General features: G+C 47.9%; 1 protein-coding gene across 1 annotated transcript in view; it reads right to left on the bottom strand.

Annotated features, from left to right (window-relative positions):
- The window catches only part of CCDC152 (coiled-coil domain containing 152), a 34,205-nt gene that overhangs the window by 3,092 nt on the left and 15,780 nt on the right, over window positions 1-15,333 (bottom strand). The window contains exons 4-5 of the mRNA XM_090038022.1: window positions 8,562-8,626; window positions 7,119-7,221 (exon numbers count right to left, since the gene is read on the bottom strand). Of these exons, the coding sequence (XP_089894148.1) occupies window positions 7,119-7,221; window positions 8,562-8,626 (168 nt within the window). The remainder of the gene's footprint in view (window positions 1-7,118; window positions 7,222-8,561; window positions 8,627-15,333) is intronic.

The raw sequence follows: 15,333 nt of genomic DNA, 5'->3' as shown, positions 1-15,333 counted from the left end.
AAATTTTTCTACCTATTGTACAATGGGTATATTGGTAAATAGTGAGAATGAGAAACTGACCTTTAAGTATTTGATGACATGCTCTGGACATGCTAAAAACTCAGTGCAGCCTTCAGAAAACTTACACTTCCTATTCATGATGCAGAGTTATGCTTCTTCATTTAAGTTTTTGGCCAAACATTCAGCGTATTTTAGTTATACAAAGAAGCTGGTGATAGAATCGGCCTTTTTGATACTATCTTGTTAATCTGCAAATTATTGTGCCACTACCCTAATTGTGCCTGCCACCTTCAGACCATTAGACAGGCTGTGGAGCAGCCAGTGGGTGAGTTTAGGCCCAATTAGGTGTAGCCTGATTGCAAGCACCTGCCTGATTAAAGGAGGGCTGGGCAGACAGGGTATAAAATCAGAACCTTGGGAGCTGGAGGAATAACATTGCATGCCTGAGGGCTGCAGCTCCTGTAACACCTGGAGGTTAGGGTAGGAACTATAGGGATGGAGGCGGTTCCTTTTGGTCCAGGGTAGGACCTGAAACTACACCCTGCTGGGACTGGATGGTGTGGTGAGACTGCCTGTAGTGGGGCAGCCCCCAGGAAATGCTACACCTCTGCCTCCCCAGTGAAAGGGGAGGATGGGGTGCTAGCAGGGCCGTTCCTAGGGGTTGCAAATCGGGGCCACTCACCACCCTCGCTATGCCCCCCACTGCTGCCACCACTGCCACATCTGGGCCCCGCACCTGGCTACAGTCATCTCTGGGTGCCAAAAAGCTTCAGCCCCCACTGACTTCTGAGTCATCCCATGGAGAGGAAAGGTTTGGGGCCAAGGTCTGTTAGGAGGAACCTGAGGCCTGAGGTGTGAAAGGCCCAGAGAGGGGCCAAACTCCACTGGGAAGGACCTGAGGCATACAGAGCATGAAGTGTGGCTCAGTGAGTGTTCGGATAATGGTGGCACAGTGAGGGGCCAGAGTGAGTGTGGTCCAGTGAGAGGCTGGGGGAGTTGTGCAGTGAAGAGCCAAGGGGTCAAGACCCAGTGAGGTCTAAGTGGGCCAGAGGCCAAGTATGGCCCAGTAAGGAGCCAGGGGAGTAGTGGATTTGGATGCCATCTATGAGGCATGGGACACAGTGTATGGGCAGTTCAGAGCCATGTGTCTGGCCCATGGCACCAGAGCCGCAAATGGGGCAGTCTCCTGCATTACATATATTCATTTTACATAAAAGGCATGGCAGAAAGAGCAGGCCAGACTGCCCTAAAACTGGTGGGGAGCATCTGTAATGGGGGTGCCTGGGGAACCCCATTACACTGTTAGAAATGGAGTATTGTTAGAAATGGAATATTGTTAGAAATGGAGTATTGTTAGAAATGCACAGCTTGCATCTTGCGCCTGATAAGAAAGAAACACTGCCAAGGACTTTTTTTTTCCTTGGCCAGCCTTGCCACAGTTTTTCTTAAATCGCAGACTCTCCCCCAGCCTCCCCCTAGCCTTTCTCATGCAGATTATAGAAGCTGGAATTCAACTGACTGTGTCCTTGAAAGGGGGGGTTTAAACTCTTGGTGACCTATAGAACTTTCTGAGCATGCTTGATTAGCTGATGCATATTTACTTCTCCGCCCTGCATGCTTAAGTAGTTAATTATAATGTACATGTGATGGATGTAGTGATGTAACCACATATATGTTTGTATGAAACGGAAATGAGCTGTAAGAGTTCCTGTTTCTGCACACATGCCCAGGAGGAAAAAGATAAATACAGCCTGCAAAAATTTCTTGGTGGATTCGGAGTAATCTGAGTCTTTGACTCTGCTCTGACCCTATTTGCAAATACACCTTTTGTGCCATCTAATGTGTGTCTGTGATTTTAGTGGCCTCCAAGAAACGGACCGCAATTTTTTGCAACAACACTGTAATGTAAAAGTTTTTGCAATGTAAAAGTTTCTGTTTTCCTGAGCACAGCAGGAATTAATCAACAACGAGGGACTGAGGGGCCGGTGCAGCTGAGCCGGATCCGGAGGGGAAGCCCCCCGGGTCCCTCTTAGCTGAGCCGGTAGGGAGCCGCGCTCCCGAGCCGCGCGAACAGAGCGCGCAAACAGGTGAGGGCTAGGGGGTTGTCCCCCAAGCCAGGGAGTGCCCCCCGGGACTAGCCTAGGGGAGCAGGCTCCAGTCTCACCAGATCCCCCCAGTGGGGGTGCTCAGGGGGCGGGATCATTGACAGGCACTTCCGGTGACACCGGAGCGCCTGATTGGTGGGTAAGGCAGCGGCGGGTAATTCAAACCGCCTCCTTTATAAACGGCGGTTTGACGTAGCTTCCGCCACTTGGAGGTCAGGAGCAGGGGGGAGAAGAGGGACACAGGCGCACGTGTGTCCTTCCCACACGTGTGCCTCCTTTCTGGACCTGGAGCGGAGGAGAGTGCAGCAGTAGCAGCGGCGGCGGCGAGCGGAGCAGCTGAGGGGGCAGCAGCAGCTGATCCCCCTAAGGTAAGTGGGGCTGAGGGACTGAGGGGCCGGCGCAGCTGAGCCGGATCCGGAGGGGAAGCCCCCCGGGTCCCTCTTAGCTGAGCCAGTAGGGAGCCGCGCTCCTGAGCCGCGCGAACAGAGCGCGCAAACAGGTGCAGTCTGTAAGAGCGCGCCGGCGTTTGCGGTGGCGTTCGCGCTGGCGGGCGAGCAGGCGGGGCCCGGAGGCTGACCCCTGCTCTGCTAGTAAGGGCAGCAACTCCTGCGATGGTGTCGACACGGAGTTCTGCCAGGGCCCCTGCCCGGGGGGCGCGGCCTTCCCGGGGCTTGTCCGAGGCCTCCACCCAGACAGAGCCCTCGGGGGGGCTGCCGTCCTCCAACCCCCTGGCCTGCGGGAACTGCCTGGCAAGGTCTGGGGGGGCAGGGACTGGGGACTCCTGCACCTGTCCTGTAGGTATCCGCCTTAGGACCCTGGAGGAGCGGGTGCAGGAGCTCCTGGAGGAGGTTAGCAGGCTGAGGGGAATCCGTGAGGCAGAGGAGGAAATTGATAGGTATTTTCTTTCTCTGCAGGGTGATACAACAGAGGAGAGGGCAGCCCGGGATGAGCCCTCCACTGCTGAGTGGCAGACGGTCTCCCGCGCCAGGGCTATTAACCATGTTGCGGCACCAGTTCCTCCTGTCCATCTGGAGAACAGATATGAGGTCCTGGCAGCCCTGGAGGAGGAGGGAGCAGTGGAAGATTCCAGGGAGGAGACTTTGTGCACACAATGTCCTGTGCAGGCGGCGGGAGTCAAGAGGCCTAAGAGGAGGAAGCGTCGCGTCATCGTGATTGGTGACTCCATCCTGAGAGGTACGGAGGGCCCCATCTGTCGCCAGGATCCCTCAGCGCGTGAGGTCTACTGCCTGCCCGGAGCGAAGATTCAGGATGTGAAGGGGATGCTCCAGTCCATCATCCAGCCCACGGATTATTACCCCATGGTCCTTGTCCATGTGGGTACTAACGATGCGGCCAGGAGAGCCCCTGATCGCCTGATGGAGGACTACCATGCTCTGGGAGGCATGCTGAGGGAGATGGGCGCACAGGCGGTCTTCTCTTCCATCCTGCCAGTGAGCGGTCGAGGCAGACGTCACGAGATGTGCATTGCGGAGACCAACTGGAGGCTACAGGAATGGTGCTTCGAGGCGGGCTTTGGCTTCCTCAGCCATGACTGGCACATCGTGATGAGAGACATGCTGGGATGGGATGGGCTCCACCTTTCCCCTAAAGGTAAGCGTGTGTTCTCTTCCAGGTTGGTGAACCTCCTTCGGCGGGCTTTAAACTAGGCTCGTCGGGGGAGGGGGAAGATGAGGGCGGAGGAGACGATGAACTACCAGGCCCAGCAACAGCCAGCGAGCCCAGACCAATGGTCAAAAGGAAGAAACAGGTAAGCGATGGGGGACGGGGCATTGCTGAGACTAGGGGGTCAGTGGGCACAACCGTTGAGGGCCTCAAATGTCTCTACACGAATGCTCGAAGTATGGGGAAGAAGCAGGAGGAACTCGCCCTCCTCCTAGCTGTCACCAGCCCTGACATAGTAGGGATCACAGAAACGTGGTGGGACTCATCGCATGACTGGGCGGTGAGTGTCAAGGGCTATAGGCTATACAGGAAGGACAGGATAGGAAGGAAAGGTGGAGGAGTAGCACTCTACATCAAGGAGGAATATACTTCCTCGTTAATTAGCAAGGGGGTAGAGGGGGGGCACTCTGAGGTGCTCTGGGTTAGAGTAAAAGGCAGTCCAGGGGAGAGAGACTTAACGGTGGGAGTCTACTATAGACCTCCCAACCAGGGAGAAGAGCTCGACCAGGAATTCTTAGGTCAGCTTACAGAGGCAGTGAGGGCTAAGGATGTGGTCATCATGGGGGACCTGAACTTCCCAGACATCTGCTGGGAGGAGCAGTCAGCCAAGTCTGATCGCTCACGTCGGTTCTTAGCCAGAGTGCAGGACCTCCATCTAACCCAGGAGGTGCACAGTCCCACCAGGGGAGACGCCTTGTTGGACCTGGTGCTGGCCACGGGTGATGACCTGGTGAGGGGGCTGCAGGTGATGGGCCACCTGGGAGACAGCGATCATCGCTTGCTGGAATTCACCATCCAGCGTAAGGTGGCAAAGGGCTGCAGCAAGGCAACAGCCCTAGACTTTAGGAGGGCTGACTTCAACAAGCTAAGGAGGATCGTTGGGGAAGCGCTGAGGACCCAGAGGGGAAGGGAATCAGATGTCGAAGGTGAGTGGTTGCTCCTTAAGGAGATGATCCTCCATGCCCAAAGGGAGGTAATCCCAACAAGGGTCAAAGGGAGCAGGAGGGCACATAAACCCCCATGGCTCACTAAGAGCATCCGGGAATGTCTCCTTGCTAAAAGGGAGGCATATACCCAATGGAGAGATGGGGTCATCACCAAGAAGGACTATGTTACAGTCGCCCGAGGATGTAGGGGGGCAGTCAGGAGGGCCAAGGCAGAGTTGGAGATAGGACTAGCTTCCCGGATTAAGGACAATAAGAAGTCCTTCTTCAAATACATAGGGGGTAAAAAGAGGGTCCCGGGTAATGTGGGGCCCCTGCAGGACACGATGGGCAACTTAGTCATCACGCCAGATGACAAAGCTAACATATTTAACGATTTCTTTGCCTCTGTCTTCCTAAGTAGGGACCAGTTCAGCCACCTCCCTGCTGGGCCCCCCTCGGGCCCCGAGAGAGACACGCCTGGGCCAAGGGTTAGCGAGGAGTTAGTTAGGGTACTTCTGGAGAGGCTGGACGTGTTCAAGTCCGCTGGTCCGGACGATCTTCACCCTAGGGTTCTACAGGAACTGGCCGAGGTCATTGCGGGACCCCTGGCGCGGCTCTATGAGCGCTCGTGGTGCTCTGGCGAGGTGCCGGAGGACTGGAAGAGGGCCAATGTGGTCCCTATCTTCAAAAAGGGAAAAAAAGAGGACCAGGGAAATTACAGGCCAGTTAGTCTGACCTCAATCCCGGGTAAGCTCTTTGAAAAAATTATCCTGGCACACATCCAGGAGGGCCTTGCGGGGGAATGCATGCTCAGGGGCAACCAACATGGGTTCATCAGTGGCAGGTCTTGTCAGACCAACCTGGTGGCCTTTTACGATCAGGTCACCAAATCATTAGACGCAGGGGTTGCTGTGGATGTAGTCTTTTTGGACTTCCGGAAGGCTTTCGACACTGTCTCTCACCCTGTCCTCATCAAAAAGCTGGGAGACTGTGGTGTCGATGCCCACACGGTCAAATGGGTCGCCAACTGGTTGGAGGGCCGCACCCAGAGGGTGGTAGTGGATGGGTTCTTCTCGACCTGGAAGGATGTGGGCAGTGGGGTTCCGCAGGGCTCGGTCCTCGGGCCCGCGCTGTTCAACATCTTCATCAGTGACTTGGATGAGGGGGTAGAAAGCACCCTGTTCAAGTTTGCTGATGACACTAAGATGTGGGGGGATGTGGGCGCACTAGAAGGGTGCAATAGGCTACAAGCTGACCTTGACAGGTTGCAACGGTGGGCGGATGAGAATAGGATGGGGTTTAGCACTGATAAGTGCAAGGTGTTGCACATGGGGAGGAAGAACCGGCACCACACTTACAGGTTGGGGAACTCCCCTCTTGCCAGCACGGAGACGGAAAAGGATCTTGGAGTCGTCATTGACTCCACGATGAACATGGGCTGGCAGTGTGGGGAGGCAGTCAAGAAGGCCAACCGTACCCTGTCATGCATCCACAGATGCATCTCGAGCAGGTCCAGGGAGGTGATCCTCCCCCTCTATGCGGCACTGGTCAGGCCGCAGCTGGAGTACTGCGTCCAGTTCTGGGCGCCACACTTCAAGAGGGACGTGGACAATATGGAAAGAGTTCAGAGGAGGGCCACTCGTATGATCAGGGGTCAGCAGGGCAGGCCTTATGAGGAGAGGCTACGGGACCTGAACCTGTTTAGCCTCCACAAGAGAACGTTAAGGGGGGACCTTGTGGCCTGCTACAAACTGGTCAGGGGGGATCAGCAGGTATTGGGGGAGTCCCTGTTCCCCCGTGCGCTGCCAGAAGTGACCAGGAATAACGGTCACAAACTGGCGGAGGGTAAGTTTAGATTAGATATTAGGAGGCGCTACTTCACAGTCAGGGCGGCTAGGGCCTGGAACCAGCTTCCAGGGGAAGTGGTGCAGGCTCCTAGCCTGGGGATTTTTAAAAGGAAGTTAGATGAGCACCTTGCCGGGGTCATCTGACCCCGGTGCTCTTTCCTGCTAAGGCAGGGGGTCGGACTGGATGATCTGCCTAGGTCCCTTCCGACTCTAGCTACTATGAAACTATGAAACTATGAGATTGTATCTTTGTTCCCAGTTTCACTTTTGCAGTCAGCACATACCCAGCAGGACCATATTCCCCGTGCTCATTCTATCCAGTTGTTCCTGATTTTCTGCTAAAACAGAGCCCTGTACACCCCTCTGCCTGCACATTCTTAGCATGTGCCTTTTTTGGACCAATGACATGGGTGGAGACTGCTACAATTTCAACTCTCTAGTTCCATAAAGATGCTTACTTCTTTTGTACATTTAGCTTATATGAAGACCTGCTACACCTATTCATTTCAGCAAAGTTTAACCCAACTCCACGAACCTGTAGACTTTAGAAAACTTACATTTTCTGTTCATGTCACAATAAACCTTTGTTAATTCCATCTTGTGGACTTCTTCTCTGTTTCTAATTTCTGTCACCAGTTTGTTGATTTGACTCTCATATTCCTGAGAATGTAAGAAATATATTGTAACAAATCTTTAGCCACTTGGACCACCCTGGTTACCATTATTCACTACATACTTAAAAGGGAATAGAGAAGAAGGTACTGTCTGCCAGTTCCTTGCATTCATAATTAGCTGTCACTTAGGCCATAAATCTCTCAATTATTTCATAGGAAAATGTTATAGTGATTAGTTAGAAAAATTCCTGTGAAACAGAACATTCATAGCTAAGTCTACTTTTCATATTATACAGTATTCTTTATTTTCTGCTCTTTCTGGTCTATTCAAGGTGTCCAGTTATCTCCATATCTTGAGTGAAGTCTTCAGTTTTATTTTCCATCTGCGCAACTCTATCAGTAGACAATTGTGTACTAGTATAATTAATACTGTTAATTTTTCCCCTTACTAGTGGAGCAGGGCTTGTGGAGAAGTAACAACAACCCAGGGTTCAGGTGTGGGGCTTCAAACTAGGATTTAAGTAATAATCCTATATTGACTTTATTAGGTTATGACTATTAGACTGTGCTTTATATAGCATTTAAAATGTATAATTTTGAGAAATTCCTTAAACCAAAGCACCTATATTACCTTTTATAATGTAGGTAATAATATCAAATTACCTACATAAAATAATTACATCTCATCTTGCAGTACTTTTAATCCCCAGACTATTGACATAACCCCGTATACTGATATGTTTGTTTTACTAAATAGCTCATGATTAATATAAATGAAATAAAAAATCCGTAATAAGGTTGCTTTTAGTTATTTGCAGATTTAAGATACAAGAGAGGGTAGATGCATTCCTTTCCCCACCGGCTGTGCCCCTGCTTAGCTTTCACAGCTATCTTAGATTAGAGTCCATCTTAATGCAGCGTATTAATGCCAATTAACACCACTGCTAACCAGCACTGGTGATGTTATTAGAAGGAAAGGGGCAGGTGGACAACTGAGTCACAGAAAAGTCACAGACTGAGCATGTTGAGAAGTTGGTGGAGTTCTGTGTGTTTTCATGGGGCTTCAGGAAAGTCACAGAATTTCATGGAAATTCAGACTACATTTTCATGCTCCTGCTACCACTTTGTACTCCCCAAATACAGAGCATAGCTGAAAAGACACAATTTAGCTTTAAGGATTAGAAAGCTTTTGTGGTTTTCTGTTGTACCTGTCAACAAGTTTAGGGATGCTGCAACTACACAAAATTAATACTGGAAAATCAGAATTTCAGACTCCAATTACTCAAAGAGCTAAAAATCATTTCTTGAGAGGCTCTGGTTGAAAGAAATATATGGTAGATAAATGTTCTTTTTACTTTGCATATAAAATGCCCAGTCACGTCTCACCTGTTCATGAGCCTTTAATTTCTTTTCCAAGATATGGATGTTGTTCTTCAGCCTTTCATTTTCATCTGTGTAAATAAAATATTGTATTAGGCAGATGAGATTTAACTTTCTCCATTAATTCAAAGGTAAAATAAAGGATAGTTCCACATGTATCCACCTGAAGTTTAAATTATAAAGCTTCCTTACATTTTGTAAATGCCATTATGATATCACTTACATATGGGGGTACTCAAGTACATTTTTTATAATTTTTTTAAAAACACAATTTTTGTGTAATATTTGTCTTAGTTTTATACTATTGATTTAATCAATCCTTTTACATGCCATGCTCTTTGGATTAGAAACTAAGGGTGCCTAAACACATGCTTCTGATTACAATGTGTTGGAGTAGACTCGATTGAGTCTGCTCGAGTGCTCTAATTAGAACAATCCAGTGTGCTGTAACATTATGTGTATCAAAATGGCGGCAGGGGCACTTTAACTAACTTGTCAAACAAACTTCAGTTAAAATGCCCCATGGCCATTTTGAAATACAGAACACATGGGATGCTGCAGTGTTTTAATTACAGCAGCTCTCCAGGAACATGTGTATAGACACTCTAAGAGTTAGAACCAGTAAAGGGTTCAGGCACCTACAAGTTAGACTTCACTTGCATTCCGCATAGGGCATTGCTGTTGCTGCCTTTATCTTAAAATAAAGCAGCCACAAATGTATTTTGTGGAGTTATACGTTATTTACCACTATGCTTAAGTTTTAGGTGTCTGGCTCCTGCCCAGAATCTAGAGTTAGGGCACCTCAGGAGGGGATCCTATACAGAACAGAATGTATGATTCATGTAGCTAGAAAGAGCAAAAAGAGGGTACCTGATTTTGTACCCTAATATTTCAAGGGACATTCATTTGGGACTCCTGTATTATAGTCTTGGCAATAGATATTTGCTGTTCTGACATTTTACACTCAAAAGTCATTGTATAAAATATAGAAACACTCCATGCATTCTTGCTGATCAATGAGAGTTTTAACGAGGAGGGTTGAAAATAATTGTCATGAACCTCACTATGGTGGTTTGTGGAGGTTGTGCAGATTTGCATTTGCTGTACTAGATATTGCATTTGTTGTACTAATATGGCATATGCAGTCTTGTTGAAAAGCTGTATCCATTTATGTTGCTGCTATCACTGTATAGAGTTTGATATGCTATCTGTGTGTCTTTATGATTTGGACATGGTATAGCCAAGGAACTAAGGAATACACATTTAAAGAAAAGGGCATGGACAGAACTGCTAAATATCTCTTTAGCAGAGATATTTTTATTGCCCTAGTGACACTAGGCAAAAAGAATTACCACTCCCAGGCAGAAGGAGACTATTGGGTTGGGTACCCAAGGCATTGTCTGCCTGTAAAGGGGAAGTTGACTCTTCTATAGCAAAAGCATCTGAGAGGAATGGAGCATTAGTTGGAGGAATGCCAGATGTCCCAGGGAGAGCAACTTCTGAAGGATTCTGAGACTCCAGATGAATTGAGACATTGAGGATGGTGTGTGTGTGTTTTGTGTTGGGGAGGGGTTGGCTTTGATACATTTTAAGGACTGTCTGTGAAGTGTCTGAGATCTTTGGATTTTTCCCAGGATGAAGAAGGGTCCAAGCCCCAGCATACAGAATCAGTGTATAGAATCAGCAGAAAGGCTGATTTCTGGAGATACTGGCAAGAGTCTCAAGGTCCCTGTCAAAGAAGGTCAAAGAAGTGGAAGGATCATCGCACAAATGCCAGTATCCTAACTGATGCTAACACCACCAGCATAGAATCATTGATTATTCAGCATCAGCTGCAATGGACAGGGCATTGTGTGAGCATGCCTGATGGATGTTTACCAGAATAACTGCTGCAATCCCAACTCAGCCAAGGACAAAGGACATGTGGGGACAGAGAAAACACTTCAAGGACATCCTCAAGGTGAACATTAAGAAGTGTGGCATTGACATCACAAATTGGGAAAAAACTAGCTTGGCACAGGATCCATGGAGATGCCTTAAGAGAAAAGGTACACCTTACTTTGTGGAAAACAGTTTCACCCTGGAGGCAGAAAAACAACAGAAATGGAAGGAAACGAAACAAGACCAAGAAACCCACGGTTTGATCTCCCTTTAGCCAACACCTGTGGCATCTGCCAAAGAGTCTGCAGATCTAGGACGAGCCTTCTTAGCCATCAATGGACTCATCTACAAACCTTTATTTCAGTGGTTTCCAACCTTTTTTATACCATGGCCCAGCAGGATGTGGTGCATGGAACCAGCTGCCTCCATCCTGGGGTTGCCCCTCCATGCAGCTTTAACTCCAGTTGCTCGCCTGGGCAGACGGATGGAGGTCTGAGCAGAGGGCTCATGCCACAATCTGGCAGTCAACCCACTGTGGCCTGGTACTAGGCTGCAGCCCAGTGGTTGGGAATCTCTGTTTTATTTGGTCTGTGGGAGTAATCATCCTCAGCTGTGAGGGATTGCCAGTGACGAATGGGTGAGCAAGGAGATAGACGTAGTTAGCCATATTAGTCTGAAGTCAGGCAGAAGACAGAGTAGATTTGCATCCTATGGATTATAAAAATTATAAGTCAGAGAAGTATAACATCAGCTTTCATGACCCAAAGCTCACTTTAAGAGATGCTGTGAAAGGATGCACAGAGCAGTGTATCAAATAGAAATTGTGATTTGATTACAGAAGGCAGGGAAGGAAGTGAGGAAGTGGGTGGAGAGAGGGGAAGGGGAAAGAGGAACTCCCTCTTCAGTGCTGGGAGGAATGAATAAGTAATAAACCCATAAGGATAAAAGTGTCACAAAAGCTAATCCAGGTAATGGGATAAGAATCCATAGTGCCTGTTTACATGCTTAACACAATCCAATCTGTGGACAATTTCTTGTTCTGCAATTTTGCATTCAAATTCATTTTAAAGGTTTTGTTGTCTTAGAACTGCCACTGCGGTCTACTATTTCCAGGAAGGTTAAATTGTTCTGCTGCAAGTTTGTATGTCTTTCTGCAATTGATGTCTAATTGGTTTTCATTTAGTCTTACATGTGACAGCAGAGGGGCACTATAAGCAGGTGAAGGTATATATGACATTGGTAGAGGTGCAGGTGAATGGACCTCAGATGTTATAATCCATGTTATTTGGTCCAGTGATGATGTGGTCTGTATTGATGAGGGGGCACAGCTTGCATTTGGGTCTGTTGCAAGGTCTGTTGCTGCAGTGAGACAGGGAGTTAGGAAGCCTGTTGTTTGAGGTGAGGGGACTGCCTATATACCAGAATAGGTTTGTTCCCCGTAGCTGCCTTGAGACAGTCATCCAGGAGGAACTGGAGTTTATTAATGAAGTGTTCAGGCTGGCGGCTGTCAGTGACAATCAAAGAAACTGTTTTCCTTGTCTGATGATTGGTATTGTAGCAGGTCAAAGCAAGGTCTGAGTAAGGAGATACCATTGGGAATTCTTCCTGTAGCCTCGAGCAATGAGAAGGAATTGAGTCGCAGGTTCATCAATTCCACTTCGCTGTGCCCTCACAGATAGGCACCCAGGGCACATGAGCTGCTACAACAGTTACTGCTGATGAAAACCGTCTGCATTGAATGTTGAATGAATACTGCCAGTGAAATGTGTGTGTACAACCACTTGAAGAAAAATGACTAATTTCTTCACGGAATTCCCTAGCACCTATCACTGTTGTATCTGAAAGCTGCATAAGCATTAATGAGTATCATTTAAAAAATTGGCTAAAATTTGATATCTTTCATGTTTCAAGTATGCAGGTTGTAGTCATATTGGTTTAGAGGAAAAAGCAATCAGGACTCATGAAATAGTTTGCAAGGCCTAATTTAGTAAAAGCTCCACTGTCTTAAGATTATAACCTAAACACAGAAAATGAAACAAACGCATTATTTTTGGAAGCTAATTCTCATTTATACTAAGGAAACATTATAACACAGTGGGAGTAAAATTATATATTATATATAAAATTACACTGTGGTGGAAAGATGCATCATCTCCCCTTTTAGGCTCTTTACACTGCTAGAATAGTATAAAGTGGATTTAGTGAACATGAGACAGGCCCCTATGGGCATATTTACTAGGGCTGTGCGAAGCTTCAGTCACTGATTCGATTTGGCGGAGTTTTGGCCGAATTCAGAGACCCTTTAATTTCTCTGAATTAAATCGGAACCCTCTGAATCAATTTGGAGAGATTCGGAAAGATTTGACAATTCGGACATAGTTTTAAATGTTTTTTCTACATACCTCAAGGTACCAGGCAGTTCGTGAATGCCACATTGGTGGGATTGATGGAGCGTCTCATAGGAGTGTGGGGCGGGGGCTGTCCCCCAGCGTGCTCAGCAGCAGACCGGGAAGCAGACCAGAAACAGTTTTGGTCCGCTTCCGGGTCTGCCAGAGAACATGCTAGGGTGGCTCCTGGCACCCCTCCAGCTTGGCAACTGGTGCCTCCTGGGTCTGCCGGGGGGGCACCTGGGGTCCTTCAGTGGCCAATCGCCAAGCTGGGGGGCCCCCACAGTGTGCTTGGTGGCAGACCCAGAAGTCAACCAGAAATACTTCTGTTCCACTTCTGGGTTTGCCGCTGAGCATGCGTGGGGCCCCGCCTGCACTCCTGTGGGATATTACATCTGCCCCACCATTGTAGCGTTCATGAGCTGTGCCTGGTACCTTGAGGTATGTAGAAAAAACATGTAAAGCTGTGCCTATGGCCGAATAGCTGATTCTCCGAATCAGCATCAAATCTTCAGATTCGGATTTGGCTGAATTAAATCAGGACACAGATCTGAATCAACAAATTGAATCACTGGCCCCGATTTGGGCCGCATATGAATCCAAATCTGAATCCAAATCAAATACAGCCCGTTTCGCACACCCCTAATATTTACATAGCCTCAGTACCATGACAGGAAGCACTACAATGAGGTGTGCTGTGCTCACTCAGTTATGTACGAACTCAAAAATGAAAGTAGTAAAGCTTCCTTAGTGTGCACATAACTAAGTTCCCCTTTGGACTTCTGTTTGTGGATGGAGTTTATAGGGAGTAGACTCAATTTATCTCATTTCAACACTGCATCAGGGAGTGGTGAAATGAGATAAATGGTGGTGCAGACATACTCTGGGTCAGTTAAAAGAGCAAGATGCCTCCTAAACAGAAAAGTAACCAACGAATCTGTGTTCAAAAAGTTTATCCGTGGCCTGAGAAGTTCAGTGCAGGGTAACCTCCTGTGTGTTTATGCAGCTTCTCAGACAGGTTTTGCAGCCAACAATCATTTATTTATTTATTATATTTATATGCCACTCTCCCCTGAACACACTCAGGGTGGCTTACAATAAAAAACATAAATTATAAAAACAGATGAATTTTTTTAAATGAGTAGTACGTAATAAACAGCAAAACCCTAAGTTTCAGGGCACTGTTTTAACACCTCCTGCTAAAAGCCTGCCTGATTAGTCATTAGGACCTCCATGCTAGCACAGCTACTCTTCTAGCAGCCCCAGAACTAACTATATGTTAAGTTCTACATGAGCTGCAGTTGCTGTCACTGTTATTCTCTATTTTCTGTTCAACTACCTAACAGGTTTCAGTAGATACTCCTTCTTATGCAGCTGCCTCTCATCAGATGCAAGCTTATTTAACTTGATCATGTCAATGTATTTCTCATTTTGCAGTCTTTCATATCCTCTTTTTTTGTCCGGTGTTGTAAACAAATCAATTATTCCACTAGATCTTGCCTTGGGATGTGTGCCAAGTACTTCAGCCTCTGTAATTTTCTTAATTGATTGGTTATGCAAAACATCTTGAAGTCAACAAATCTGCACTTCAAACTAATTAGTAAAGATTATAGATATGCAGGTGGCAATCAACAAGTCATGTTGAGCAGAGTGCCACAAGTGGCACAGGCAGCTTGTGCATGTGGCATGCAGCAGAAGGGGCAAGCAATACACCAGCAGCAGACTGGACAGGAACAGAAAATAGAGCAGCAGAACAGGCAGGGGAAGGGGATTGGAGTGGCACTCACAGAGCGCACAGAGAGTAATTTGGCATTTCTGGAAAAAAGATTGACCTGAAGTAGCCTAACTAACACTACCTTGATTTTTTTTTGGTTAGATTTCTCATGCAGCTAAAAAACAAAATACAAAACAAATTTAAAGGCTAATTACAGACATGCAGGGGCATTAGGGGGATAGTAAATTGATTCAAAATGACTGCCCAATATCAGGTAAGTCAGGATGGGGGACCTAGTGGGGGAGTTGGGGGTCTACCGGGGGATGGGAGGGAAGCATAAGGGGTGGGGGGCAGACACAACCCATGGGTGGGGCTGGTGACCTATAGATGGGGGTGCATGGGGCCAGCACTACTGATGGGAGGGAGCAGGCACGACCTACGGCTTGGGTTGGTGGGGGCAGGCTTGACACATGGGTAGGGTGGGGCCCCCCACAGTGAACCTACACTACCATCCCCCATGCACCACCCCTCACTGGGATTTACCTGCTTGGCTCTGGCAGCATTGAATGCTAATAAAAGTGGCTGCACACAAAGTGGCTTGTGGGATGGGGGTTGAGAGGGCTGGCTGGTTGGTGGGGAGCAAGGAGCTGGGGGTGCAAAAGATAGGTGAGTGGGGTGTGTGTGAAAAGAGCAGCCCTGGGGCTGGGGTCAGGGGCTGGGTTTTCCCAGGGAAAGTGTACAGAAGTTCCATGCACCAGTTTGACCTAAATAGAATAAGTGTGAAACTATACAGATC

This window comes from Crocodylus siamensis, chromosome 3 (assembly GCF_052110815.1).
Source record: "Crocodylus siamensis isolate JL-2025a chromosome 3, ASM5211081v1, whole genome shotgun sequence".
Taxonomy (NCBI): domain Eukaryota; kingdom Metazoa; phylum Chordata; order Crocodylia; family Crocodylidae; genus Crocodylus; species Crocodylus siamensis.
This window is presented reverse-complemented; position numbering and strand designations above follow the sequence as displayed.